General features: G+C 56.6%; 1 protein-coding gene across 1 annotated transcript; it reads left to right on the top strand.

The window, feature by feature from the left end:
• Positions 1-27,331, top strand: LOXL1 (lysyl oxidase like 1). The gene is made up of 7 exons (XM_010332020.3): positions 1-1,465; positions 16,550-16,658; positions 21,072-21,209; positions 21,707-21,863; positions 22,466-22,561; positions 24,119-24,234; positions 27,030-27,331. The coding sequence occupies exons 1-7, from the start codon at positions 334-336 to the stop codon at positions 27,034-27,036; spliced, it is 1,755 nt and encodes a 584-aa protein (XP_010330322.2). The 5' UTR covers positions 1-333; the 3' UTR covers positions 27,037-27,331.
• The last annotated feature ends 85 nt before the right edge of the window (positions 27,332-27,416 follow it).

The raw sequence follows: 27,416 nt of genomic DNA, 5'->3' as shown, positions 1-27,416 counted from the left end.
GTTGCTTATTCATTCAGAGTGGGAAAGCGCCAGCCGAGCGGCCAGCCAGTGCGGGGCTGGCCATGTAAGGCCCACAGGCGGTCCTGCCCGCCCGGTGCCCTGCAGAGAGCCTCGTGCAGCCCTGGGCATCGCCTCTGCCCTGCCCTGACCCTTTGGCCTCGAAATGCTGTCATCGGAGGAGCCGTCCCGCTCGGGACAAGGCCAGCATGGACAAAGCTAGAGCTGGAGCGAGTAAGGAGCCTTTCTGTCCTCGAGGCCGTGGGAAGAGAAGCGCGCACAGGGGGCCACTCCTGAGAGCCTCTCTGTCCACCCGGCCTCTGCTGAGTGGCCACCATGGCTCTGGCCCGAGGCAGCCGGCAGCTGGGGGCCCTGGTGTGGGGCGCCTGCCTGTGCGTGCTGGTGCACGGGCAGCAGGCGCAGCCCGGGCAGGGCTCGGACCCCGGGCGCTGGCGGCAGCTGATCCAGTGGGAGAACAACGGGCAGGTGTACAGCCTGCTCAACTCAGGCTCAGAGTACTTGCCGCCCGGGCCTCAGCGGTCTGAGAGCAGCTCCCGGGTGCTGCTGGCCGGCGCGCCCCAGGCCCAGCAGCGGCGCAGCCACGGGAGCCCTCGTCGTCGGCAGGCGCCGTCCCTGCCCCTGCCGGGGCGCGTGGGCTCGGACACCGTGCGCGGCCAGGCGCGGCACCCGTTCGGCTTCGGCCAGGTGCCCGACAACTGGCGCGAGGTGGCCGTCGGGGACAGCACGGGCATGGCCCGGGCCCGCACCTCCGTCTCCCAGCAACGGCACGGGGGCTCCGCCTCCTCGGTCTCAGCCTCGGCCTTCGCCAGCACCTACCGCCAGCCGCCCTCCTACCCGCAGCAGTTCCCCTACCCGCAGGCGCCCTACGTCAGCCAGTACGAGAACTACGACCCCGCGTCGCGGACCTACGACCAGGGTTTCGTGTACTACCGGCCCGCGGGCGGCGGCGTGGGCGCGGGGGCGGCGGCCATGGCCTCGGCGGGGGTCATCTACCCCTACCAGCCGCGGGCGCGCTACGAGGAGTACGGCGGCGGCGAGGAGCTGCCCGAGTACCCGCCGCAGGGCTTCTACCCGGCCCCGGAGAGGCCCTACGCGCCGCCGCCGCCGCCGCCGCCGCCCCCCGACGGCCTGGACCGCCGCTACTCGCACAGCCTGTACAGCGAGGGCACCGCGGGCTTCGAGCAGGCCTACCCCGACCCCGGCCCCGGCCCCGGCCCCGGCCCCGGCCCCGACGCGGCGCAGGCCTACGGCGGAGACCCGCGCCTGGGCTGGTACCCGCCCTACGCCAACCAACCCCCCGAGGCGTACGCGCCGCCGCGCGCGCAGGAGCCGCCCTACCTGCCTGTGCGCAGCTCCGACGCGCCCCAGCCGGGTGGGGAGCGGAACGGCGCGCAGCAGGGCCGCCTCAGCGTGGGCAGCGTGTACCGGCCCAACCAGAACGGCCGCGGTGAGTACCGCCCCCGACCCCCGACGCGCGCCCCTGGCCGCGGGGAACTGCCCCGGGCGCCGGGCCCCTCCTCAGAACTTTCCCGGAAGCCTCCTCTGAGCTGCTGAGCGCGGAGCAGCGCCCCCTCCCGACTCCCCCGACCCATCCAACAGCCTGGCATCTCACCTGGCACCTCACCTCCCAGCTTAAACTGCACCCAGGCACCATCAGTGCCAGGGGTTGGCCAGGCAGGTGTGGGCTCTGATCCTGACTTTGGCGGAGGGACTAGCCTAGCTTTGGGAGGAGGCGCCTTCTGTACCTGGCTTGGGTCATGTGAGGACAAAAGGAAGGAACCCCTCATCCTGCCTCTCCCTCATTCCAATGAGGGCATCTCCTTCGCCCCTTAGAGATGCCCTATGTCAGCTCACAGGGCGAGGCAAGGAGCATCAGAAACCTGAGTCTTCAGGGCCAGAGTGGCCTTAAGGGGTGCCCTGGAGGTGTGGCAAGTTGCCCATCACTGGGCACGGTGTGAGCTTGGCCTGAGTCCGCAGGAGGTTAGAGCAGAGCCTGTGACTCCAGGGGGAAATCTGCAAGGCTGGGGCGAGAGAGACCCGTCAGGCACTGGCCTGGGTGCAGAAGTTCAGGGGCTATCAAAATAACGCAATAATTGAGATGAGCAATATTGAGATGTATTTTTTAAAAGTCAGAATTAATGTTAAAAAACAAAACTCTGTGATAAACAAAATATCCACATTTTTAAATAGAGTCCGTAATAGTGGTGTGCCAAGCCATATTGGAGCCTGAGGCAAGCTAAAAAATCAGCAACACGGATCCTGTTCTTATTTAAAATTTGGATATTTTATTAATCACAGACATTTTTCCATTAATTTTGATTTTTAAAGCTGTTACGTTAAATATTATCTCGGTTACTGAGTTTTTTGGCATCCCCTAAAATTTTGCACCCCAAGCCAAAAAAAAAGAAAAGAAAAGAAAAGAAAAGAAAAAAACACTTCACCGGCCTCGTCCACTCACCCTGGTCCTGGCCCTGGCGGAGAGCCCCAGCTGTGGACAGACCTCCCTCTGGCTTTTCAGGGGATAAGGATACGTCCTCCTCTTGGGAAGGTCAAAGCCCTCTGCACATGAGGACACAGCTGAGTGGCAGCTTCCACACATGCTATTAGCAGATGGGGTTACTGTGACAAGGGTTGACTGGTGGGTCTGGCCGAGGCTGGACGGCCATCAGCCATTCTCTGCTGCCCTAGAATCCCCCTCCCTGCTACTCTCTCCATACAGATAGCTTTTTGGTGAAGGTTTTCCATCCATCCCGGTTGCTTATGCAGTCCAACCGTTCTTTGCCTCTTTCAAGCTGTTGTCAGTTTCGTCTACCCATGATTCTCTGCTCCCCATTGAGGTTGCTGTGCCTGGCCCACCAAGTAAGGGCTGAGCCCTGCAGTGCCATGCACTGTAGGTGCTACCACCCCAGCCTCCTCCTCAGCCTCTGTCAGCAGAGGGTTGATGCCTTGTCTCCAGCCAAGCTGACAGTGAGAGACAGTGAGAGGCTGCTGCTGACGGAGTGCCTGTCTCCCTGGGTCACGCTGGAGGCCAAGACTAGGGGAGAGGAGTGTCTGCACTGGGAGCACCCACTCCCTCACATCCAAGGTGTAGCACTTGAGTTGGGTGCTGAATCCCACTTTAAGAACCTGTGAGACCTCGGGAAAAATCAGATGGCAGGTCCTTCTGTGATGTGATGAAGGATGCATCCACCTGCTGTGGTCCTGACCAGGAACCTGCAGCATCCCTGCAGAAGGGCACATTGCAGCCATGCATCAGCTGCCCTAGGGCCCCTTGGAGCATAGGGTGTTTTACTTAGAGGGTGCGAAACTTTGGCAGTGGCTTTTCTTAGAATGCAAGACCTCAGCATGAGGCTCAGCCTGATGGGCCCCACCTCTGGGCAGAGAAAACCGAGCCCTCAAATGCCACAATACTGGCAGAGGCAAGCCTGGGACTTGGCATCTGGGCACCAAGCCAGTGGGTTTTCTAGGGCCTCTCTTTGGCCTGTTAGTTCTTAAGGAAGCCAGTTGGTTGAGAGGGGAATGCGACAGGGCGAGGCCATGTCTGGAGCCAGGGTGCTTGGTGCTTAGCAGGCCTCTGGCCACTGCCCCTGCGCCTCACAGTTCCTTTTGGGTCAGAAACATTTCTCCCCTGAAGGCAGCATCCTAGGTGCCAAGCTGAATGCGTTCACATGCATTGAGTCCAGGCCCTTCCCTGGGCAAGTCTAGCAGGAGGGGCATCTCAGTGCTGTGATTAGGCAAGCATTGGCGGGGCCGGGGGCTTTGGGAGCCCAGACGAGGGCCCTCCCAGTCAGGCGCTGGGGCTCAGGGAGACTTCCAGAGGAGGCAATGTCTAAGCATTGCTGCAAGGGATGGTCATCAGTACCCTCCAAGTAGCCCTTCCCCTAATCATTGAGGGTGTGGGGTGGGAGTGTGTTTTTTGCTGGGGAGGGGGTTGCAGGCTAGTTTAGGACTCACGAAGAGGCCAGAGAGGGAGCAGTAGTCTCCCCTGCCATTGGTTCCTCCCTCCCCACCCTGCTAAGCCCGACCGTGGAAAATCCCAGCCCAGGGAAGGCCAAGCCTTGTACTTGAGATCAGACCCCCAGGCCTGGTGTGGGAGCCCAAAGTGGATTCTCTGAGACTGACTTCATTCCTCCTGGCCCCACACCCAGGGGTCTGAGGCTGGGCGCTGGCAGCCTGCATGTGTGTGCGGGCGTGGACATGTCCTCACAACACTAAGCACATGTGAGCACCACCCACCTCCCTCCACGGGTGGGTGGTTTCCAAGCGCCTGTCCTGAGCCCAGTTTCTTCCTTGGGCACCTGCACCCTCTTCCTTCCCACCCTGGGCACTGGGAATACCCAAGGCTTCCTGCAGTACCATTCTCTCCAACTCTGAAATGTGAAACTGAAAATAAACTAGAGGAAACAGAGGCCCAGAGAGGGTCACACACTTTGCCCGGCTCTCCGGGATAGCAGATCCTTGAAGAGAGCCCTGGAGAGTGGCCAGCTGCTTCCCGGCCCAGCTGGGTCCCCTACGACGTGTCGGCTCCCTCGATGTGACCTCTCCCTCTGTCCCCACCAGGCCCTCCTCTCCTGGGATCCTCGCCTCAGTTCCTGCCTCCCCACACTTTCGGCTTCTCTGAGCTGGGGATCTTAGTGCCACATAAGAAACTCCACAGCCCCAGAAGACCAAAGCTCCCCTCCCAAGGCCTTACCCTCCCACCCCCTGCCTGACTCACCGGCTCTGGCAATCCTTTGAAAGGAACATGGAACAGGCTGCCCTGGGCATCCTCCCAGGGCATCTCAGATGGCTATGCTAGCCTTGCCTGGCGTGTGTCCTCTATCCCTGACCTCACATGGCCAATCAGAGGCCAGGAGGAAATTGGACCTGCCCCCTCCCCGTATCCTTGTCCCCATTCTCTCCCTCTCCAGTTTGTCCTACATGTGGGGCAGATAAACCCCAGCAGTCTGGCCAGGTTACTCCTCCGCTCAAGAAGATTCTGTAGCTCCTCAGGGCCTTTGAGACAAAGTCTAGGGTCTCAGCCTAGCACTCCAGAGCTAGAGGTAGCCCTTTCCTGTCCTTTCCTCCTTCTCCTTCGCTCAAGCCTCCACAGCCCCCACAGGACCATGCTGCTCAAGGGGCCTAGATGTTACATCTCCCTAGACACATGCAAGGGTGTTTCCAGGGTACCGCCTTCTCTGTCCAGCCTCCTGCACCCAAGAGGCCAGACCTGTCTGGACTCTCAGTTCCTGAGAGCAGCTCTGGCTGCCTGCTACCACCCCTCCTGCCTGAGCCCCTAGCTCTCCTGGGCCTGTCCCCCCGCACCACAGGCTGCCTGCCCACCTGCACCCTCCAGGTCGGCCACCTTTCCCCGCAGAGTTGGAAGTAGATGCAAGGAAGGACCAAAGCGGGCTTCACCCAGCAAGCTTCCAGAGGTAGAGCCCAGAGGCAGGGATGATCCTACCAACGTGGCCATTTGCTGAAGACTACGTCCTGGGCTTAGCAGCCTCAACGCACAACCTCCTAGTGAGGTGCAGATGAGAAAACTGAGGCCTAGGGAGGTGGCACAAAAGGGTACACCCGAGCCTGAATTCAAACTGAGCCTGTGCTCTCTGCATCACAGTGAGATGACCCAGGAGGAAGCCATGCTCCACCTGCAGGTGGGGCAGGGCAGGCGGTGAGCATGGACCCCTCTGCCAGCTTTGCCTCTGTGGGCCTTACCTCCGCCATCTGCATCCAGAGGGAAGAATTACGCTTGCATTTGCTGAGTGCGTTACATGACATGTCCTTTTGTTCCCAGGTCCGAGCCAGGTACTGTGATACAGATAAGGTGACAGGCTCCCTTGCTGACTTTTAGTAGTGGAACCAGCATTTGAGTCTGTGTGACTCCCTATCCTGAGTTCTTAACAACCATGCATTTAAAAAAAAAAAAAACAAAAACTTCTGTATTAATTGCTTAGATCCTGTATGCCTCACTTATTCACTCATTCATTTGGTCATTCATTCATTCAACAGGTATTTGACTGCTAGATTCTGGGTATTGTTTGTGACAGGGTGAGACGGGACAGTAGGTGTGACAGACTTTGGAAGCAGAGCCTCTCCCCAGTGTGGTGTTAGGGTGTTGCCTGGTCATTATTATTGCAGATTTCAGAAGGGTTGTGTAACAGATACTCTTATAGTGCATACTAAGTGCCGGACACTGTTCCTGGAGCTTTGCAGTTGGAGTCGCTTAATCCTTGTAACAACCCTGGGATTGCTATCCCCATTTTGCAGATGAGGAAACTGAGGCCCTGGGAGGTTCAGTGACTTGCCCTGGAGGTAGAATCACAGATCAGCATCCCTCCTTCCTTCCCTGAAGATGTCTCAGATTGCTCCTTCAGAAAGAAAGAGTCTTCAGGCTGAGAAAGCTATGTCAGGTCAGACAAGCTGTAGAAACAGAGGGTTCTGGGCCCTTCTCTTGCCTCCCTGTTTCTCTTTTGAGAGTCATTAGTGTCTGGACAAACAAACAGAGTCCCAAGCAGCCTCATCCCAGGCAGACTTCCTGTCTCCTCTCTTATCAGCCACTTGCAAAGCACCTTCTCTCCCGGCAGTCTCAAACTGGACCATCCCTGTAAGAACAGACAGCTCCTGTTTTAATGAGTAATAAGAATAGCTGATAATTATTGAACAGACACTATGCCAAGCATTTTATTTCTCTCATTTCATTCCCACAACAACCTTGTTAGATAGATAGTATTATCATCTCCATTTTATAGATGAGGAAACTGAGGCTCGGAGAAATGAAATCACTCACCCAACATCTCAGGGTTAATGAGTGGCCACACTTAGACCTAGGCCCCGGTCTCACTGTGTTCTGTCTCTTAGGAAAGGGTGTTTTCTCTTCCGTGCTACCTGTCTCAGTGTTCACTGTTCCTCTGAGGTCTAAACACCTGAAAAAAACAAAATGTGGGTTTTTGCCTCAAGTTTGCAGGCCCCACAGAGCTGCTGGGGATGGTGGCAGAGCAGGGTCGGAGCCATTAGTGCCTTTACGGGCACCAGGCTACTGCTAGACTTGGCCTGGGAGTTCTGGCTTTTTGCCTACTCTCCTTCCTCCTAACCCCAGGGGTCCCCACTGCAATGTCCTCTGGTCTCAGAAGGGGTACCCCTCCCCAGTAGCTCCCAGCCTGAGTCCATTCTACCTCCTTTCTAAGCCAAGAACACATGGAAGACTTCCCAGGACAGTGGCTGAAATGTGCAGGAGAGGAAGAGGGCAGGGAGGGAGCAGCGGTCCGCCCAGGCAGCCCACACCTGCTTCCAATTGCTGTGCCTGGCATTCCTGCGGAGGAGCAGTCAGGGTTGGGATGCTGGAAGGAGAGGCTCGGACTTGCCCCCTCCCCTGGCCCCTCTTAGCCACCTCCTCACCACAAGCAGCTGGACCAAGGGCCTTCTTTTTGTCTGGACTCATGATCACGGGGTGAGGATTGGGTCTGGGTCCCTCTCCCCCTTGCTGATAGGCACCTCAGAAACTGGGCATTGAAGTACCACCTGGAAATCGGGAGAGGGGTGTCAGAATGCCAAAGCAGGAAGAGACTCAGGATGGGAAAGCGAGGCCCCAGAGGTCTTTGCCATCCAAACCTCAGCAGACAACCCACCCTTTCCCCTGCTTGTGGGCCAGCTGGAACCACAGGTTTTCCAAGCCCAAAGCAAATCCTTCTGCAAAAGAAAGGACTTTGGAATGGATTCCAGACCCTGCTTGACACTGAAGTCTGCGCTCACACAGCCAGTGCCACCAGACCCTTGTGGAGTGTGGGCATTGGCTCTTGCACTTGTCAAGGGTATACAGGTGCCAGGCCCTGAGTCGAGCATGGAGAATTCAGGGGCACCCCAGACCCCTCCCTGGCCTCACTGACATCTCAGCCTGGCAGCGAGAAAATAGGCGCCTGGAGTGCAGAGTGGCCCACGCCCATGTCTGTCTTTTCCAGCTCCCGTAGCACCTGCTGTGCACCTGTGAGACCTGCCCCAGAAGCTGGGCACAGGCGAAGGGCATTGCCACCTGCCCCTGCCCTCACGGGCTCTTGCCTGGCTACAGAGTGCAGATATCATCTTGTGAGGAAATAGTCATTTGACAAATATTTATTGAGCGACTGACTGTGTGCTGGCCACTGTTCCAGAGCTGGGTATTCAGTCATGAAAAGAGATAAAACCTTGCCCTGTTGGCTCTTCTATTTTCATATATGAACATAATAAATCGGTTTAAAAAAATAGAAGGTGCTAAGTGCTGTGGAAAAATAGAGATAGGTAAGGAGGATCGGGAGGAGAGGAGAGGGGTGGGTGGCAAAGGTCGTCAGGCCTCATGAAGGTGACATTTGAGCACAGATTTAAGGAGGCACCTGAGTGAGCTGTGGAGCTGTCGTCAAGAGGAGCATTCCAGATAGGAAGACAGCCAGTGCAAGGCCCTGAGCTCCTGGGGTCTTCAGGTGTGCTCCAGTGTGGTTAGAACAGAGTAGAGCGGAATTGGATGAGGAGAAGGGGACAGGTCAGAGAGGTACGGGGGGCCCAGGCCATGGGGAGGCTTGTGGGCCACTGTGCAGGCTTTGGCTTTTCATTTCTGTGCATCCCTTTTACTCAGGGTTTGGGTTCGGCAGAGATATGGGCCCCTGACTGCTAAACAGGGCCCCTGACTGCTGTGCCAGGAGTGCACAGTGGGGGGTCAGCCAGGGAAACCTAGAAGAGGCTGGTCCAGAGACCAGAAAGAGTGGCAGCCATGGGGGAAGCCAGCTGGAGGGTATGTTCTTGAGATAGAGCTGAGGGGATTTCCCGCTGGGTTGGATATGGGGTATGAAAGAAAGAGAGGTGTCAGGGATCACACAGAGGTTTATGGCTGGTGCGGCTACAAGGTTGCAGTTGCCTTAAGCTGAGACAGGAAGGCTGTTGGCAGAGTAGGTGTTACAAGAAATATAAAAATTGGCCGGCCATGGTGGCTCACACCTGTAATCCCAGCCCTCTGGGAGGCTGAGGCGGGCGGATCACAAGGTCAGGAGATCGAGACCATGTGGACTAACGCGGTGAAACTCCATCTTTACTAAAATGCAAAAAATTAGCTAAGCGTGGTGGCAGAGGCCTGTAATCCCAGCTACTCGGGAGGCTGAGGCAGAAGAATCACTTGAATCCGGGAGGCGGAGGTTGTGGTAAGCTGAGATTGTGCCACTGCACTCCAGCCCGGTGACAGAATGAGACTCCATCTCAAACACAAAAACAAAAAAGAAATGTAAAAATTTCAGGTCACTGTTGGCAGGGTGTGAGAGGGAAGGGAGGGAACCCCTGGAGTGACTGAAGCATCAGAGGAAGCTTCTAGAGGTGAGTTCGGGGGCACCAGGCAGGTCCTGCCAGGACGGAGAGGGCTGCAGGGGCAGGGGTTGGGTTCATGCTGGGAAGAAATGTGCATTAGGTGTGCAGAGAGACAGCAGAGGCCTGGCCTCTGAGCAGGGAGCTGACTTCCCCAGTGGGTAGCGTCATCTGCCTCCCCCTCAGCCCAGGGCATCCTGGGCAGCTGGTGCAATTGAGCACACACAGATACCTTCTGTGAGTCAGGCCCTGTGCTGCTGCCGTCTCCTCGACGGAGGAGTGGGCAAATGAGTGCTGTAAGAGGGTGCAGGGTGCTGGTGGATGGGGAGTCAGGACTGACAAGGTGGGCTTTGGCGCTAAAGAGTGCTTACCCCTGCATGGGTAGAGCTGGGGTGTGTGTGTGTGTGCGCGTGCACGCACATGCATAGCTGGGAATTCCAGGACAAGGGCACCATGGGGTCAGGGGGTAGAAAAGGTTGGGGTATTGCTGCTAGAGACCTGCCTACTGACCCTTAGGGTTAAGAGTTCTGGAAGGCTAGGTAAGGCCAACCACAGAAGGCTTTGGCTGTCATTCTAAGACTTCTGGGTTTGATTCTGTGGACAATGGGGAGCCATTGAAGATTCAAGGCCTGGCTTCATGGCCATCCTCGCTCATGTGCCTGGGCTGGGATTAAACCTTCATGATGAGGCACAGTGGAATCTGCAGCCACTTGCCTGCCTGCTCACCAGGCAGGTGTGGCACCGCCAGGCCAGCGCTGACAAGTTAATTTCCTGATTATGAGCTAATCATTTCCTAAGGAATAGGGCAGCCAGCTCCCGCCCTGGAGGCCTCTCTGGCTCATCTTTATTCAAGGGCCTGCTCTGCAGAGCTTTCTGCTTCTCCCCCACCTAGGGGCTCCTCTGGAGTCTGGCTGCGCTAGCCAAAACATCCCGCTCAGCACATATTTCACAAGCAACTGACCGGTTCCTGCTGGACTTTGTTTATCCTCCACCCCTGGGCTCAAGAGATTAGGGCTCTTTTGCGTTCCACTTTCCATCCTCTGCCCCTCATAAGCAGAGACTCGGAGAGGAAAGATTTCAGAGACAAGGTTTACTGAACGCACAAAAAAGGGGAAGCCAAGAGGGAGACAGGTGAAGTGTGGGCGAGCGATGGGAACGCAGCCACAGGGCCCTCCGCGCTGGGCAGCCTCCAGGAACCGCCGGGCAGGAGGGAACAGATTTCTAATGAAGCAGGAAGGATTTAGGTCAGACGGTGGGAGAATTTCCTGACTGCTAAAGTATCGTCTGTAGGGGTTGTGAGAGGTCTTGGGCTCTTGCCCAAGGCTGGGAATGAACTGAATGACTCCTAAAAAGTATTTTAATCTCCAAGTGTTTATCGATCCATCCAACCTGTGTTGAAGGGCCAGCTCGTTCAGTCGCCCTCATCATCCAGATGGGGAAAGTGAGCCTCAGAAAGGGGACTGGGGAGACTGGACAAGATGGTGACCTCACCTCTAGAGCCTCGCCGCTGAGAAGGCCCCAGCTGCATCCTACCGGGGAAGGGGCAGATGGTCGTCATCCTCTGGTTCCTGAGGGCTGGCACGGGAGCCGTCAGCAGCTCCAGACCCAGCTTGAGCAGGAGGACAGAGTGGACAGGATGGGCTTGTCCCAAGCACATGTGCCCCAAGAGTCAGAGTGACAGGTTCCTCCTGCTGTGCCCCTGCCTGCTGCCACAGAGGAAGCTCCAAATACAAAGCCAGGATACAGAACATTGGTTCTATCTTCTTGGTTCTGTGTCTTCACTGCCTTGGAGGGTTGAATGGGGCTGCTATAGCTGAAAGGCTCACCCCACACCAGCGGCTGGCTGTCTCCCTGTGGAAGGGCCCTGAGATCCTGTCCCCTCTCACCCAGCTCCGCCCTAGCCAAGGAGTCTGGCTTTGGCCATCTCTAGGGTCTTCCCCACCCCATGCATCCCTGCCATCCTGGCCCAGGCTCTGTGCAGTCTGCATTTGAGGAAGAGTGCCCACAGAGGCCAGCACAGGGCCACAAGCCCCAAGTCAGATGGAGGACAATGAGAAGTAGAAGGATGGAGGCCAAGAAGCCCGAAGTGGGGCTGGGAAGGCCCAAGGCCACGCAGAAGGCCCATGACAGAGAAGGGTAAGAACTCAGGCTCCCATCTCCCTCCTGGGAGCCAGGAATGGATAGCGGCCAGGGTTTCTTCGGGTAGCCTGAGCAAGCTCATCCACCCAGTCTTTGGTGATGAGACCCACCCCAGCACACCCCCTACCAGTTGTGCTGGGGGCTTGGGAGAAGACTGAGCAGGGCTGAAGGTGGCCAGGGGAGCTGAATGTGTATCTCCACCAGGTCCAGGGGGGGCATGTACAGCCGCTCACTGTTGAGTGTTTGCGGAGTGTGGTTTGTGGAAGCGGGAGCCAGGAGGCCAGCCGGGTACGGTCACTCATGCCTGTAATCCCAGCACTTTGGGAGGCCAAAGTGGGCAGAACACTTGAGGTCAGGAGTTCGAGACCAGCCCGGCTAACATGGTGAAACCCTGTCTCCACTAAAAATACAAAAATTAGCCAGATGTGGTGGTGCGCACCTGTAATCCCAGCTACTAGGGAGGCTGAGGCAGAAGAATTGCTTGAACCTGGGAGGTGGAGGTTGCAGTGAGCTGAGATGGCGCCACTGCCCTCCAGCCTGGGCAACAGAGCCAGACTCTTTGTCAAAATAAATAAATAGAACAGGAGGCCAGCTGGAGGGGACTTGGAGGATGCACATTGTGGAATCCTATGTGGCAGTGACAGGCAGTGAACCAGATAGACCTTAAAAGTTTACGTAGATTGGGCGCCGTGGCTCCTGCCTGTAACCCCAGCACTTTGGGAGGCTGAGGCTGGCAGATCACCTGAGGTCAGCTGTTCAAGACCAGCCTGGCCAACATGGTGAAACCCTGTCTCTACTAAAAATACAAAATTAGCCAGGCATGATGCCACACACCTGTGGTCCTAGCCACTCAGGAGGCTGAGGTGAGAGGATCACTTGAACCCAGCAGGTGGATGTTGCAGTGAGTCCAGACTGCACCACTGCACTTTAGCCTGGGCTGATGGTTCCCCTGTATTTGGAGTAAGAAAAAAAAGACCTTCACTTGGCTGGGTGCAGTGGTTCATGCCTGCAATCCCAGGACTTTGGGAGGCTGAGGCAGGAGGATCGTGAGCCCAGGAGATTGAGGCTGCAGTTAGCCATGTTCACGCCACTGCACTCCATCCTGGGCAACAGAGCAAGACCCTGTCTCAAAGGAAAAAGAAAAGATAGAGGTGATGTGGGGAGCTAGATGTGTACCTTCACCAGGTCCAGGATCTTCCTTTAAAATGCATATTTTTGAGGTGAGGGCTGATCACACAGTCTGATAGTAACTGGACTGCACCCAGCATTGGCCACCCTGCCTGGAGGGCCTGTCACACCCTACAAGCCAGAAATTGCAGACCGGCCTCCCCACTCCCACACGGATCATGTCCACCAGCCCCCAACTCAATCAACCCTTCTTTATCCCCTTCCAATATCACATAATCCCCCCGCCCCAAGCCCTGCAGAGGGGCCGAGAGCCCAAGCCTGCAGGCCTGGTTGCTGACGAAATGTCCTCTGGGAGAGCTTCCCAGAGAGGGAGGCATCGTTCCTTCCCGGAAAAACATACCAGCCGTGGGAGGGGGCCCTGCTGTTCCCTGGGACCTCAGCGAGGATCCTGAGGGTGAGGCAGGGGGACCCAGCCTGAACTCCTGAGGCTGCTCCTTTCCAGCAGCTTCCCCGAGCTGCTGCCTCCCGCGTTGTCCCCCCACAGCCATGAGGGTGTGACAGAGGTGGAGCACAGAGAGGGAGCCACTGGGGGAGTCACAGGGTATAAGAAAATTACAAAGTAAGGGTAAGAGTGACTCCATTTAAGTCCTAGAAAAGGCATAACTAATCTACAGTGATTAGAAGCAGGGCAGAGGCTGCCTGGGGTTGCAGAGGCTGGGAAGGGACATTTAGGGAAGGGGCCAGAGGGTGACGGAAACAATCCACAGCTGGATTGTGGAGGAAGCCACACAGCTTATACATTTGTCAGAACTCGCCAAACCCTACACCTCAGGTCTGTGCATTTCACCGTGTATAGATTATAACTCAAAAAGTTTGTTTTTATAAAAAGAGCGACAGGAAGAGTCTTGGAGGGCAAGGAGACCCAGGATCTCCTCCTGGGGTACCCCGGCTCCCTGTGTGACTGTACGCAGATTTCTGGACCTCTCTGAGCCTCGGTTTCCTTGGATGTTTCCAAAGGCATTGTGTGCCCTGGTGTCCGGGGTGGGGGAGGGCAGGACATGGAGCACACTTGGGGGTGCCCGGAACAGTCATTAAGGAAGCTCTTTTGACAGAGGCCAAGGGCTTTGGGCCAGCCAGTCACCTCCAAAGCAAAAGTTGCTCCACTGAGGGTGAGGAGGACTCCGGCCCTGCCCGAAGAACGCCGTCTGGAGGGGAGGAGGCACACGCAGGTTAATATGGTGAAATCTAAGTGTAGAGCATCTGTATAGATAGGGTAGTGAGATAGGAGAAGTGTGTGTAGCCTGAGATGGCATTGCAGTCAGGGGAGACGTCTCACAGCAAGAGGCACCTGCCTGATGAGATTCCTCAAGAAGAGGAAGAAGATGGTCATCTGTGGCAAGGCTCAAGGCTCAGATTGTGAACGGCAGCCACAGGCTGCTTGTCCTTAGTCTGTCTTCCACATCTCCGGGTGTAGTACTGTACACATGCCCCTCCTCCGTAACTCTGGCACTTATAACCGTATCCCTCTCAGCTTTCATCATAAAGCCGTGATGATATCACAGCAATTTATTTTTCCTTTAGCTGAAGAGCTTTAGTCCATCTTCGGAGTACACAGAAATGAGACTGAGATTCAGAATTGCTGATAGACATCAGACCTCAGTGTGTGACCAGGATCAGGGCTCAGTGTGTGACCAGGATCAGGGCTCAGACTGTGACCAGGATCAGGACTCAGACTGTGATCAGGAACAGGGCTCGGGGTATGATCAGGGTCAAGGCTCAGGGTGTGCCCAGGGCCAGGGTTCAGTGTGTGACCAAGGTTAGGGCTTAATGCGACCAGGGTCAGAGCTCAGTCTGTGACCAAGGTCAGGGTGCAACTGTGATGAGGCACAGGGCTTGGTGTGTGTACATAGTCAGGGCTGGGAGAGGCCAGGAGCAGCACTGGCCCTCGCTGGCCCCACCTGGCCTCTTCCTCCCTGCTCCTCCAACTTCCCTGGGTTGCGTAGCCAGCCCATGAAATAGCCTAGAGAGGAAGGCTCAGGCCAGAACAGCTTTGTGGAGCCATCTGTGTAGTGTTTCTTGAAACGGGGCCTGGGGTGGGGGCAGCAAGCTGTCTGATGTAAAATGCTGGGTCCCCTGAGACTTAACGCCCAGCTACCCCACCCTGTACACAGCTGAGGGAAAGGCACTGGGTGATGGGGATGGGGCCCATCCCTCTCGTCCTCACCCCTCCCCCAGAGGCTTCCAGGGTCCAGAGAGTGAGAACCAGCTCCCAGCTGGCTTGAGGGTCTATGGGTCCTTTGAGAAATGACTGCAAACATTCCTAGGGGCTCAAGTAACAGGGCCTAGGCTGGCCAAGAAGTCCCCCACCAGCCAGGAGCCACCTCATCCTTACCCACCCTTGCACTCCGAGCTTCCTCTTCATTCCAAGTAGGTGAGATCACCCTGGCTGCCTGGACCAGGCTCCCCCATGAGGCCCAGGCCCCAGAGAAAGCAAAGCTAGGGTCTGGGAACTCGGGATGGTGTGGGGTGGGGGACATGCAGGCAGACACTTCTGCCAAAGGCTTAGAAGCCAGCCTTCCCCTCCTCGGCCTCATCTTCCAGATCTAAAAGCTGATGAGAGGGTCTTGGCAGCAGGAAAGGGGTGGAAAACCCCTCCACGGGACTCAAGTCCTCTCACCTTGCCTGTTCCCACCCTTCGCGAATCCCTCAAGAGCAGAGGTCTTGAAAGAAACGAAGAGGAGCTTACAGCCTCATCACTTACCTGACAGAATCCCTGAGGCCAGAGAGGAGGGGGAATTAGAGGCCCCAAGACCCCTCCCCTTTAAGTCAGTGGCTGGGCTGGGATAGAGCTCAGGGCTCTGGAGTCCCCCCTGCCCATACCAGCCCCAGCCCACACCTGCCCTAGCCTGCACCCCGTACCTGCCCCAGCCTGCACCCCATCACCCCAACATTAGGGTCATTCCTTTATTCCAGTGCAGGATGGAGTCTGGACACCTGAGTCTGGTTTCTGCTTATTCCTAGTAACTCTTGCTCAACCTAATGCATGCCCAGGGAGGAAGGTGGAAGGGGCAGGGACAGGATGCACAGGCCCCGGGCTCTGGGACATCCTGGGGAACAGGGGACCACAGGGACTGGAGCAGCCTCCAGACTTCCCCTGGGCGCTTGACCCTGGGCTTTGCAGGGGTGGGGGCCAGAACCTCCCTCAGGTTGGTGGCAGAAGGTTGCAGACAGGGGAGGGTGTGGTCAGGTCTAGGGGGCTGACGGTAGGAAGTGGTGGCAGGTGATGGGAGGGTACAGGGAGGAGTGGCTGTGCCAGGCAGGAAGGAATCCTGAGAAGGTCGGGCTGGGTGCACAGGCTGAGAATCCTGCCCCATCCGCAGCCTGCTCTGGGGAAGTGTTTTCCTTCTAGCCCATCCTGCTCACCCAGACCAGCATCCACCTGGCTCTGCCCATGAGCCTTCAGGGACACACTCCAGGCCAGAAGCCCAGGGCTCTCTTGGTGGTTCACAAAGAATGCTGACTGCAGGGATGAGAGGAACGGAGGGTGTCTGGGGGCTGGTGTCCAGAGGCCTGGGGAGGAAGGACTTGAGGGAGTGCCTGTGCCAGGAAATTACTTGGTTCACTCAGTCCCGCCTCCAGGCCTTTGTTCATGCTGTTCCCCTGCTGAGGACACCCGTTCCTGCTCTCTGGTTCTCTCAATCCCACCCTGTCTCCCAGATCTTGGTCACGTCCCACCTTTTCCGGGGAGTCTCAGTAGCTCTCACACCACAGAGCTCGAGATGCAAGCTCACTTTCCTAACCCCACACCTGAGCCCAAGACGCAACACCCGAGGAGCACGGCAAAGGGCTTTGGGTTACGGGAGGATGTTTGGGGTGGGAGGAGGTCTCTGGGCATTAGCAGTGGCCAACCTGATGCTCTCAATGTCATGCTCTTCCTCCCCCCACCCACTGCCCGCTCCAGGTCTCCCCGACTTGGTCCCAGACCCCAACTATGTGCAAGCATCCACGTATGTGCAGAGAGCCCACCTGTACTCCTTGCGCTGTGCTGCGGAGGAGAAGTGTCTGGCCAGGTAAGGAGCTGAGGCAGAAGTGGAGAGTGTTGGCGGCGTCCCCGGGAGTCACCCAGAACCCAGCCTCGCTGTGGCTGCCAGCTAGGCTGTCTGCAAGCTGATGACCCTGGCCAAGTGCCTGAGCCTCCTAGGACCCCGACCTCTTCGTGTGTGAGCCTTGCCCGCCCCGAGGGAGTCAGGAGGGGAGGGGAGCAAGTGGCGGTCCAGCGTTTCTGTATACTGTTCCTCACTCTGCAAGGACCTTCACTTTTACTGTGACTCTTCCTCTTCGCACGAGCCCTGAAGCTATGAGTTGCCGCCTCAGGAGACTGAGGAGCAATGAAAGGAACCCAGACCTCTTGGGTCTGAGCTGCTGAATGAGAAGGTTCCTCTTGGGAGCCCAGCTTCCAGCACTCTTACAGGGACCCAGGGAAGTTCTATAGGGCAGGTGTAACTGCGGGGTAGAGGCCAGGACTGCGCAACCACGTCCACAGAGGACAGCTGTGGCTTTGGCTGGCCCAGGCTGCCTCTGCGTCGTCACAGCAGGGGCAGTGAGCCCGGGGGACAAGGAAGCTTCAGTGAGATGTTGCACTGGAAAGAGGAGAAGGAGACCAGTTTCCATGAACCCAGAAGGTGAGCACAGCTGATGTGCCATTATTCGTGGGTGATCCTGCCTCTCGCAGTGTTTGCTTCTCATTTATTAGCAGTTCATATTCTGCTGAAATACAGGTGCTTTGGGGACACATCCCTGGGCTAAAATAACCAGTTAAGATTGTGTTATCTGCTTCTTTTGTTAATGTCCCTCTATGTTGAAAGCACCTCTTTTTCTTAGTTACCCGCTTTTTGGACATTCGAACTCTCTGCTTAGTTTGACTTTGTACTATCTAGGAAACTCTTTGGAATCTCCACATTTTCTCACTCCTAGAACTTCTAGTTCACGAGTTCACTGTCATTATAAGTAGCTGACCATAAACTCTTATCTGTCTGTAATAAGATAAAGAGCTTGCATCAGAATGTAACTCAACTCACTCCTTCATTGAGAAAGTCTTCCTTTAAAAAAAAAAAAAAAAAAAAAAAAAAGTGTCCACTGAACTAAGCAGAGTGATTAGTAATGTCATCAATGTACATTCTGGTGCACGCTCCCCATCCCATCCCAGGCTGGCATCAGTGCTGGACCTGCCCCTGGTCCAGGGACCACCACTCAGCCAGGCTCTCCAGGTACGTCTTCTCTTGTTTCCGTTGTCCTTGGGAGAAGAGTGTAATAGTCCTACTGGATTTTCTCCAGCAATGAGGAACTTAGAGCCTCCATGGCAGCCCTTCCAGTCTTAAGAGATTAACTCAAAGCTAAACCATGAATATCACTGCTTCTTCACGGAGGATTCCGAGTGCCCGCACCTGCGCTCCCCGCTGGGGAGAGGAGGCAGCCTGTCCTCTGTCCTGGAGGGTCTCCTGGTACACCTGGAGAGAGCAGCCCTCACCCATTACCCAGTGACAGAACCAAGACACGAGTGGAACCAGAGCCAGAAGGAGTGGTTCACGGGCCAGTGCTGCTGGGGGTCAGAGGAGGGAGGGGTCAGAAAAGGCCGAGGCCTCAGAGGAGGGGGGCACAGGAGTACAGACCTGGAGAGCCCTGCAGAACTGGGGCCCTGGGATGGGAGGGCCCTCTGAGATCATTTCAAATACAGGCCGCGGGCTGGTGCCAGTTCACACGCTGCAGGCAGAACCCAGAGAAGGAAGGGGACCGGTTCCAAGTCTCACCGCCAGTTTGTGGCCACGCTGGGCCTAGAACCTAGACCCTTATGGTTTCCCACGGTGTGCTGAGCCGAACAGAAGGGCAGGATTGAACGGAACAGAGGGAAGGAGGATGTTTTGTTTAAGCCCAGACATAGACAGATTCCAAGCCTCCCCCAGACAAGGCTGAGGGCCTTTCATCCTGGCAGACAGTCTGAGCCGCCTGTTGTCCAGACGTTCTCTCAAAGAGAGCGCTAATCCCTACCCCTGGCCACCGCTCCTCTCTGGCCTTAGGAACGGACCTTAATGAGTGCCAGGGAAGAGCCCCTGAGGCCAACAGAGTTAGCTGTCAGCTGTCACCGCTTTCCTGTTCCTACCATGCACACGTGTGCATGTGTGTATGTATGTGTGTGTGTATGTGTGCGCGTGTGTGTATGTGTGCACGTGTATGTGTGCGTGTGTGTATGTGTGGGCGTGTATGTGTGCGCGTGTGTATGTGTGCGTGTGTGTATGTGCGCGTGTGTGTGTGTATGTGTGCATGTATGTGTGTGCGTGTGTGTATGTGTGGGTGTGTGTATGTGTGCGCGTGTGTGTGTATGCGCGTGTGTATGTGTGCGTGTGTGTGCATGTGTGTATGTGTGCGTGTATGTGTGCATGTGTGTATGTGTGCACGTGTATGTGTGTGTGCGTGTGTGTGCATGTGCATATGCGTGTGTGCATGTATGTGTGCGTGTGTGTGTGTGCATGTATGTGTGCATGTGTGTGTGCATGTGTGTATGTGTGCGTGTGTGTATGTGTGCGCGTGTGTATGTGTGCATATGTGCATCTATGTGTGCATGTGTGTATGTGTGTGTGCATGTGTGTATGTGTGCATGTGTGTATGTGTGCGTGTATGTGTGCGTGTGTGTATGTGTGCGTATGTGTATGTGTGCGTGTGTATGTGTGCGTGTGTGTATGTGTGCGTGTGTATGTGTGCGTGTATGTGTGCGTGTGTGTGCGTGTGTGTGTGCATGTGTGTATGTGTGCGTGTATGTGTGCGTGTGTATGTGCATGTGTGTATGTGTGTGTGTGTGCGCGTGTGTGTGTGCGTGTATGTGTGCGTGTGTATGTGTGCGTGTATGTGTGCGTGTGTGTGTGCGTGTGTGTGCGCATGTGTGTATGTGTGCGTGTATGTGTGCGTGTGTATGTGTGCATGTGTGTATGTGTGCGTGTGTGTGCGCGTGTGTGTGTGCGTGTATGTGTGCGCGTGTATGTGTGCGTGTGTGTGCGTGTGTGTGTGCATGTGTGTGTGTGCGCGTGTGTGTGCGTGCATGTGTGTATGTGTGCGCGTGTGTGTGCGTGCATGTGTGTATGTGTGCGCGTGTGTGTGTGCGTGTGTGTATGTGTGCGCACATGTGTCTCCACTCAGTGCAGCCCCTCACTCCTCTCTCCGCCCTTTTCCTTTTGTGGCAAGACCTGCCTCAGCTGGAAATCTGGAGTCAGCAGGTGAGTTGGGAGCAGGCGATTCATACCAGACCCAGGCTCCCTGAATGGAAAAGGGCAGGTTGCCAGCCAGAAGTCATGCAATCAGGGAGAGGTGGCCCAGTCATACCCAACCCAGTGCAAGATGCAGGTGGTAGGTATCAGGCTGTGCCACAGACAGCGCCGTTAGAGCTCACAGGCAGTCTGAATCCTCTAAGTGAAGCAATCAGGGGAGACTTCCTGGAGGCGGGGACTTTTGAGTTGACCCTAGGAGGCTGGGTGAGCTTTGGAATTCTGGGTCAAGCAAACAGCATGGGCAAAAGTATGGGTCAGGGAAAAAAAGTTGAGCCTGTTTGGAAAATAGGCTTTGAAGCAGGAACCCGGGGTATGTCGGGGAGTGGAAGAGCAGATGGGACTAGAAGAGTAAAGAGGCTTTGACCAGAGGATCTCAAGCCTATTTTTCAGGCCCACACCCAAGCCATGGCATACTCTGGTCAACAGTTAGGGCTCTGTCTGGAGGAGGGAAGACTTACAGACGCTCTTGGACAGGACTTCCTTTTCTTTTAGAATGGGGGTCTCACCGTTGTCCAGAGTGCAGCAGCACAGGCACAGCTCACCACGGCCTCGAACTCCTGGGCTCAAGGGATCATCAGCCTCCCAGTAGCTGGGACTATGGGCATAAGCCACCTTACCCAGCTAATTTTTTAGTTTTTTTAACATTTCTTTAATTAAATTAATTTTTAATTGTAATTTCTCACTGTGTTGCCCAGGCTGGTCTCAAACTATTGGCCTCAAGTGATCCTCCAGCCTGGACCTCCCAAAGCTCTGTAATTACAGGCATGAGTCAAAGTGCCTGCCCCCCCGACCCCCCAGGTAGGGCTGTTTTTCAGAGGTTTCTACAGGCTCCTGCACCCAGGGGCTGACCCCAGCTGAGTCACCTGCAGGTGCCAGGGACGCTGCCACGCCTGGTACCACTTCAGAAAGACGCTGTTGGCAGCCGCCGGCCACATGGTGGAGGCCAGAAAGGAAGGGACAGCCATGATTCCACGGGGTGGGAAGACGGAGGAAGAGGGCGTCCTCCGCCACAGTTCGAGGCGTCAGAGGAAAAGATCTTCAGGGACAAGGGGGTGGGGACGCAGGACCAGTGGCCAAGGGCTGGGGGTGGGGCTGAGGGGGCCCATGCTGGGTTCTGGTGTCACTGCGCCCCAACCCCCCTCTTCACCCCCCACCCCGTCCCCGCAGCACAGCCTATACCCCTGAGGCCACCGACTACGACGTGCGGGTGCTGCTGCGCTTCCCCCAGCGCGTGAAGAACCAGGGCACGGCGGACTTCCTCCCCAACCGGCCACGGCACACCTGGGAGTGGCACAGCTGCCACCAGTGAGTGCGGAGGGGCTGGGCCGTCCTCTTCCCCTTCTCCTCCGGGCCGGGCACCTTGGTGCCCGAGCTGCCCTCCCACCACGCGGACTCTGGGAGATACAGGTCCTGGATGAGAGGGCCCGGGGAGGTGTTATCTGCCAGCTCTTGCTACTGGGACAAGAGTTTTTCAGAGAAGCCGTAGCCAAAGCGAGGCTGGAAGATGGATATCAGATATCAGAGGACTGGCCTCGGTAAGGGGTGGACGTGTCTAGAATACACGGCATCGCCCAGCGAGGCCAGTACAGGTGGGAGCCCAAAAAGGAAGTGAGGAGTCCAGAGGAGGCGCCGTGGTGGAGCGACCCAGCTAGGTGGGGGGCTCAGGGGACAGAAGAGTCCAGACCGGTCAAGAGCCCAGACCGGTCACAGCAGGGTCCCCTTGAGCCCGTCTCAGGATGGGGACAGGATGAGAGGCCCAGGGAAGACTAGGCCCTGTTCTGTCTCCTCTCCTCTGCCCCTAGACATTACCACAGCATGGACGAGTTCAGCCATTATGACCTACTGGATGCAGCCACCGGCAAGAAGGTGGCCGAGGGCCACAAGGCCAGTTTCTGCCTGGAGGACAGCACGTGTGACTTTGGCAACCTCAAGCGCTATGCGTGCACCTCTCACACCCAGGTCTGGCTGGAGAGACAGGGTTTGGGGCACAGGAGGATGAGGAGCGGGAGGCAAAGAGCAAGACCCGCTGAGGCCGGCTGGGGACCGGCTCGTGCCAAGGCTTCCGGCCACTGCGCTCTGCTCACAGTGAGGGTCGTCTGACGAGTCCTCAGGCCCCCAGTGCCTTGCGGGGACTGCTCCCTCCCTGCCCAAGCCCCTTCCCCTGTTATTCTCAGGCGATCTGCTCCTGGAGAGAAGGACACATGGCAACAAAGTGCGGAGAGCAACATGCCCCACTGGCCTATTCCCCCACCCACGGCCCTCTTTCCATCAGCCAGTCTAAACATCCACACACTGTCCGTCTGTCGCGTCTCTTTATCATTCTGCCATCCATCTTGCCAAGCCTCCCTGCCCCTCCGTCTCATCCCTCCCACTTGGCGATTAGATATCGCCGTTTTTCCTCTGGTCCATCTAGAGGGTGGCTCCAGGAAGGAGTGGACGCACCTGGGCCAGGGTCAGGGGAGAAACCCAGGGGAAGGGGGGCCTGCAACTCCTAGAAGTCGGCATAGGGTGGCTCTGGGGAACCAGCAGCATCACCGCCTCTCCTCCTGTCCCCTTCCCAGGGCCTGAGCCCAGGCTGCTATGACACGTACAACGCAGACATCGACTGCCAGTGGATTGACATCACCGACGTGCAGCCTGGCAACTACATCCTCAAGGTGGGCCTCTGGGTCGGGGCTTTCCCTCCAACCCGATGTTCATGTCCAGTGTCCTCCCATTCCCGAAAGAAGCGTCAGCCTCTGGGCCTGTTCCCTCCTCCCCAGCTGCTGAGCAGAGGCAGCATCCTGGGCATCCCTGGAGGTTTAGGCTTCCCAGGTGAAGGCTTAGGTCTCAGGCTGACGTAGCCTCTCTTTCCATGAAGAGCCCAAGGGACCTTTGCCACAGCTGTGGTGATGCTAGAGGCAGTGTCTCCCTAAGTGTCAGAGGACCAGAGCGGACAAGGAAGCCTTGGAGAGCCATGTGGTCCATCTTCCTGCCTCCAGACACGGCAGACTTTGTGTCGTTTGGGAGACAGATGAGAGGCCCTCAGCTCCTCCCAAGGACCCCTGCAAAGCCAAGGGCTCCTGTGGCCAAGACCCTTTTAGCCTGAACCCTTCCTACACCATCACCTCTTCCCTTGGTTGGGGGAAAAGCAGAAAAGCATGTTAACCACACACAGCCAGACTTGGTGTATCTGTGTAAGCCAGGCTGTCCTGGGCTCACCTGGGGAAGCCGTGGCTCGGCCTCCTGCACACAGGTACAAAATGAGTGGGGATCACTCCACCAGTTCTGGACCCACGCAGAAGCAGAAAGGCAGCTCAGCGAAGGAAGATCAGTGAAGGCGGTTTGCAGGCAGAGGCCTGCCTGCAGACAGGCAGCTGGTGGAGAGATGCATTCAGCAGCGATTCTCTGCAGTTCCTTCCGGAGCGCCCCGCAGCAGCCTCCAGGCTTTCTCCCCCAAGGTGTGGGGTTGTCCAGGATATTGGTTCTTTTCCTCATTCACCCACTTATCAAACACGTAGGAAGTCCCGTCTCAGTTCTAGGCACTGGACACACAAACCTCATAAGCAACACGGTTCACAGTCCCTGCCCTTCGGGAGTGTGCCAGGATTTGAAAGTCACGTCCCTGCATCTGTTCTTAAATGTTCTGCAGATAAAGCTGGCCCTACCCCAGTTAACCCAACATTTAGAAGTATTGTATCCCAGCAGCTCCTTTTCAGACAAAAGGCACGGATCATCTCGGGCTATCATCTCGGTGAATGCTGGGCACTCTGGGCTCCGGAGCAGGGGCGCTGACAGGCCCTCGATGGGTCACCTGGGCAGGGATGCATAGTGAACGACTTTGAGCCTCGGAGTCGGGGAAGCCAGGTGTTGAACCCCTGCTCAGCTCCTCGTTACTGCATTCCCCGGGGCAGGATCTAACCTCTCTGGCCCCAGATGCCCCATGCAGGTCTCACCTGGCACAGGCTCTAGCTCTAGGGAAACATCCCATCTCCCGATAAGGGGGATCAAATGATGTTTTCTTGGACTACCAGCTGCCCCTTCTCCTCTGTGTCTCTCTAGCAGTGTGTCTTTGTCTCCATGTCTCCTGGCCTCACAGGGTCTCTCTCCGTCTCCCTGTCTCCCTGTCTCTGTCACCTCTGTGTCTGTCTGTCTGCCTCTTCACCACCTTCTCTGGTGAGCAGGTGAGGTACAGCCCCCCTGACCAGACCCCCTTTCTCTCCCTTCTTCCTCAGGTGCACGTGAACCCAAAATATATCGTTTTGGAGTCTGACTTCACCAACAACGTAGTGAGATGCAACATTCACTACACAGGCCGCTACGTTTCTGCAACAAACTGCAAAATTGTCCAGTAAGCGCTTGCCCCCCGCCCTTCCTGGCCCTGGCCCTGGCCCTTTCCTGCCTGGGGAGCAGGCAGGGCCACCTGAAGTACCTAAGACACCTACACTTTAGGTCACCCTGATGGCCGAACGCAGCTGCAGCGGGGCCCAGTAGACAGAGCCTTGACCGTGCCAGCTGCAAGCTGAGTGTTCTCGGTGGGGCTCAGGCTGTAGCGTGTTGATCTGGGGCTGCCTCCTCTGGCTCCCTGAGATGTCCCAAGTGAAAACCAGCAGAAGGCAGAGCCGTTTGGTACAAGGGCGTGAGCTCCACAGTCCCAGTTCCAAAGCTTCCTCGCTGTGTGACGTTGGGTGACTCACTGCACTTCCCTGAGCTCCTTTTCTTAACTGTAGAATAGGGATTTCCGCACAGGCTGGGGATGAGGATCTACGGGCCTGGTATCTGCATGTTGCAGCCCAGCACACAGTGGCACACAGTCAACAGCAGCTGTGATCATTAGTGTCCTTACCAAGTGGATTGGATTAAACAATCACAGATTAGAAGTGATTCTGGTTAAAAGCAGCCATCTTCAATCCTAGGCACCTCCCATCCCGTTGTAGAAGAAGTCCATAAAACCTGGACTTGGGATTTTGGCAAATGGCTGCTGGGCAGGGTCCTCAGTCTTTCTCCTGATGCCCCACGTGAAGTACTTTGCAGAGGGACCTCCTGCTTACAAGCTCACAAGGAAACCCCACCACACTCCATGTGAATTTAAAATGTTTAATCAGATCAAAGTAACTCTTTTCTATTAAAAAAAAAAAAAAAAAAAAAAAGTAGTCCTTTCAGCCTTAGTTCATCAACTGGGAGGAAAGTGGTCGAGATCCCAAGGCCCAGAGAAGCATCTTTCCCTAAATGTGAATGCTTATTAATGGATGGCAGGTATGAGAGATTAAGCCTGTGACTGTGGTCAGGGTGCAGTGTATGGCCTGGGTCAGGGCTAAGTCTGTGGCAAGGGTCAGGGCTCGTTGTGTGGTGGCCAGGGGCAGGGCCCACCATGTGACCAGGCTCAGGGCTCAGTCTCTGACCAGGCTCAGGGCTCCATCTATGGTCAGGCTCAGGGTTCAGTCTGTGACCAGGCTCAGGGCTCAGTCTATGGTCAGGCTCAGGGCTCAGTCTGTGACGAGGCTCAGGGCTCAGTCTATGGTCAGGCTCAGGGCTCAGTCTGTGGTCAGGCTCAGGGCTCAGTCTGTGACCACGCTCAGGGCTCAGTCTATGGTCAGGCTCAGGGCTCAGTGTATGGTCAGGCTCAGGGCTCGGTCTGTGACCAGGCTCAGGGCTCAGTCTGTGGTCAGGCTCAGGGCTCGGTCTGTGACCACGCTCAGGGCTCAGTCTGTGGTCAGGCTCAGGGCTCAGTCTGTGGTCAGGCTCAGGGCTCGGTCTGTGACCACGCTCAGGGCTCAGTCTATGGTCAGGCTCAGGGCTCAGTCTATGGTCAGGCTCAGGGCTCGGTCTGTGACCAGGCTCAGGGCTCAGTCTATGGTCAGGCTCAGGGTTCAGTGTGTGACCAGGCTCAGGGCTCAGTCTGTAACCAGGGTTAGGGCTCAGTGTGTGTCCAGGATCAGGGCTCAGTCTGTGACCAGGGTCAAGGCTTAGTCTGTGTCCAGGGTCAGGGCTCAGTCTGTGACCAGGGTCAGGGCCCAGTGTGTGTTCTGGATCAGGGCTCAGTATGTGTCCAGGATCAGGGCTCAGTCTGTGACCAGGGTCAGGGCCGTCTGTTACCAGGGCCAGGCTCGTTTAGCGACAGCCCTCTCACACTTGGCTGCTACCACTAACCTGACTGTTCACAGCATGTTGCCACCACATCATGAATATTAAAAATGGGAACAGCAGCCTCCGGTTCAGTGCAGAGATTAGGTTCCTCATGAGTAGAAAGAGGTCAGAATTCCCCAGGGCACACAGCATGTTTGAAAGGACGGACCCCTGTCCCATCACTGGCAGTTTGGCTTTTTAGCGGGCCTGGGTTCCCAGCACATTCCTGCTCCTCAGGGCCTGTCTTAGCCATTCAAGACCCAAGCATCACCTAAGTGGTAGAAGCCATTCTAGGGAAGGAGGAGAAAGGAAGAATGGGGTACGCAGGAAACAAAAGAGGCTGCAGGGGGCTCAAGGAGGCAGGGAGTCCCGCCTGCTGCCGGGAAGGGGACATGGGAACAGAAACAGCGTCCCTTGTCCCGGGCGCCTGGAGCTGCCAGGAGGGCTCTCAGCAGGGCAGATGGAGAAGCAGCCGGCAAGACCCCCCCAGCTCCCCGGAGGCCTGTGGGCAGCAGGGGAGGCCAAGTCCTTCCTTCCAAGAGCTCTTTACATAAGTGCTTGGAAAGGCCGGGTCTTATTAGAGCGTCTCCGTCTCTGTGACCCTGACCGCAGGCAGGCGGCTGGGCCAGTGTGCACAGGAAGCCGGACAGAACGTTCCCAGAAAGGCCACGGGGCTGACGCCTGTGGGTTTCCATCGTGTTTCTGGAGGAAAAGGGAGGCTTAGAAAAGAAAAAAGTATTGAGTTAGAAAAAACAGGAAAGTATTTCCAGGCAGTAGCAGCTCTGCTAATGGCCTGGAGAACAAGCTGGGACTAGAGCTTGGCGGTGGGGGAAGGTGCTGAGACCGTGCCCTGGGTAGGGGGGAGTCTGTCAAACCCCGCCTTTTGGAGCTGGGCCGAGGGGGTCAGCCCTTTCTCCCGAGGGAAGTGGATCTGGGCTGTGGGAGGGAAGTCCTGGCTGAGGCGGCCCCGGGGGCGCTCCCTCGAAGCCCTTGACTGACCCACTGTCTTTCCTTCCTCAGATCCTGATCTCCGGGAGGGACAGATGGCCAGTCTCTCCCCTTCCAAAGCAGCCCTGCTCCCCCAGCAGCCTCCCGCCCGCCAAGGGGCCCAGCCCCCAACCCACAGGCAGGGGCATCCCTTCCTGCCGGCCTCAGGGAGCGAACGTGGATGGAAACCACAGGGATTCCGGATGCCAGACCCCACTGTATACTTCACTTTTCTCTACCGTGTCGTTTTGTTGGTGGTTTTTATTTTTTATATGTTGGCCATACCACAGAGCTAGATTGCCCAGGTCCGGGCTGAATAAAACAAGGTTTTTCTACTCTGTGGCTCTGCATGTGGCCTGCTGGCTGGCCAGCCACGGCTAGTTTGGGCTTCGGGGATGTCCTTGGGCGTCATCCTTCCCC

Source organism: Saimiri boliviensis, chromosome 2 (assembly GCF_048565385.1).
Source record: "Saimiri boliviensis isolate mSaiBol1 chromosome 2, mSaiBol1.pri, whole genome shotgun sequence".
Classification (NCBI taxonomy): domain Eukaryota; kingdom Metazoa; phylum Chordata; class Mammalia; order Primates; family Cebidae; genus Saimiri; species Saimiri boliviensis.
The sequence above is the reverse complement of the archived record's forward strand: the minus strand, read 5'-3'. Positions and strand labels throughout refer to the sequence as shown.

Bases quoted from the DNA above. Each gene is read 5' to 3' on its own strand.
- LOXL1 (XM_010332020.3), top strand. From the start codon at position 334: ATGGCTCTGGCCCGAGGCAGCCGGCAGCTGGGGGCCCTGGTGTGGGGC. The intron at 1,466-16,549 runs GTGAGTACCGCC...TGCCCGCTCCAG, and splicing joins GCCCAACCAGAACGGCCGCG to GTCTCCCCGACTTGGTCCCA. The intron at 21,210-21,706 runs GTGAGTGCGGAG...CTCTGCCCCTAG, and splicing joins GAGTGGCACAGCTGCCACCA to ACATTACCACAGCATGGACG.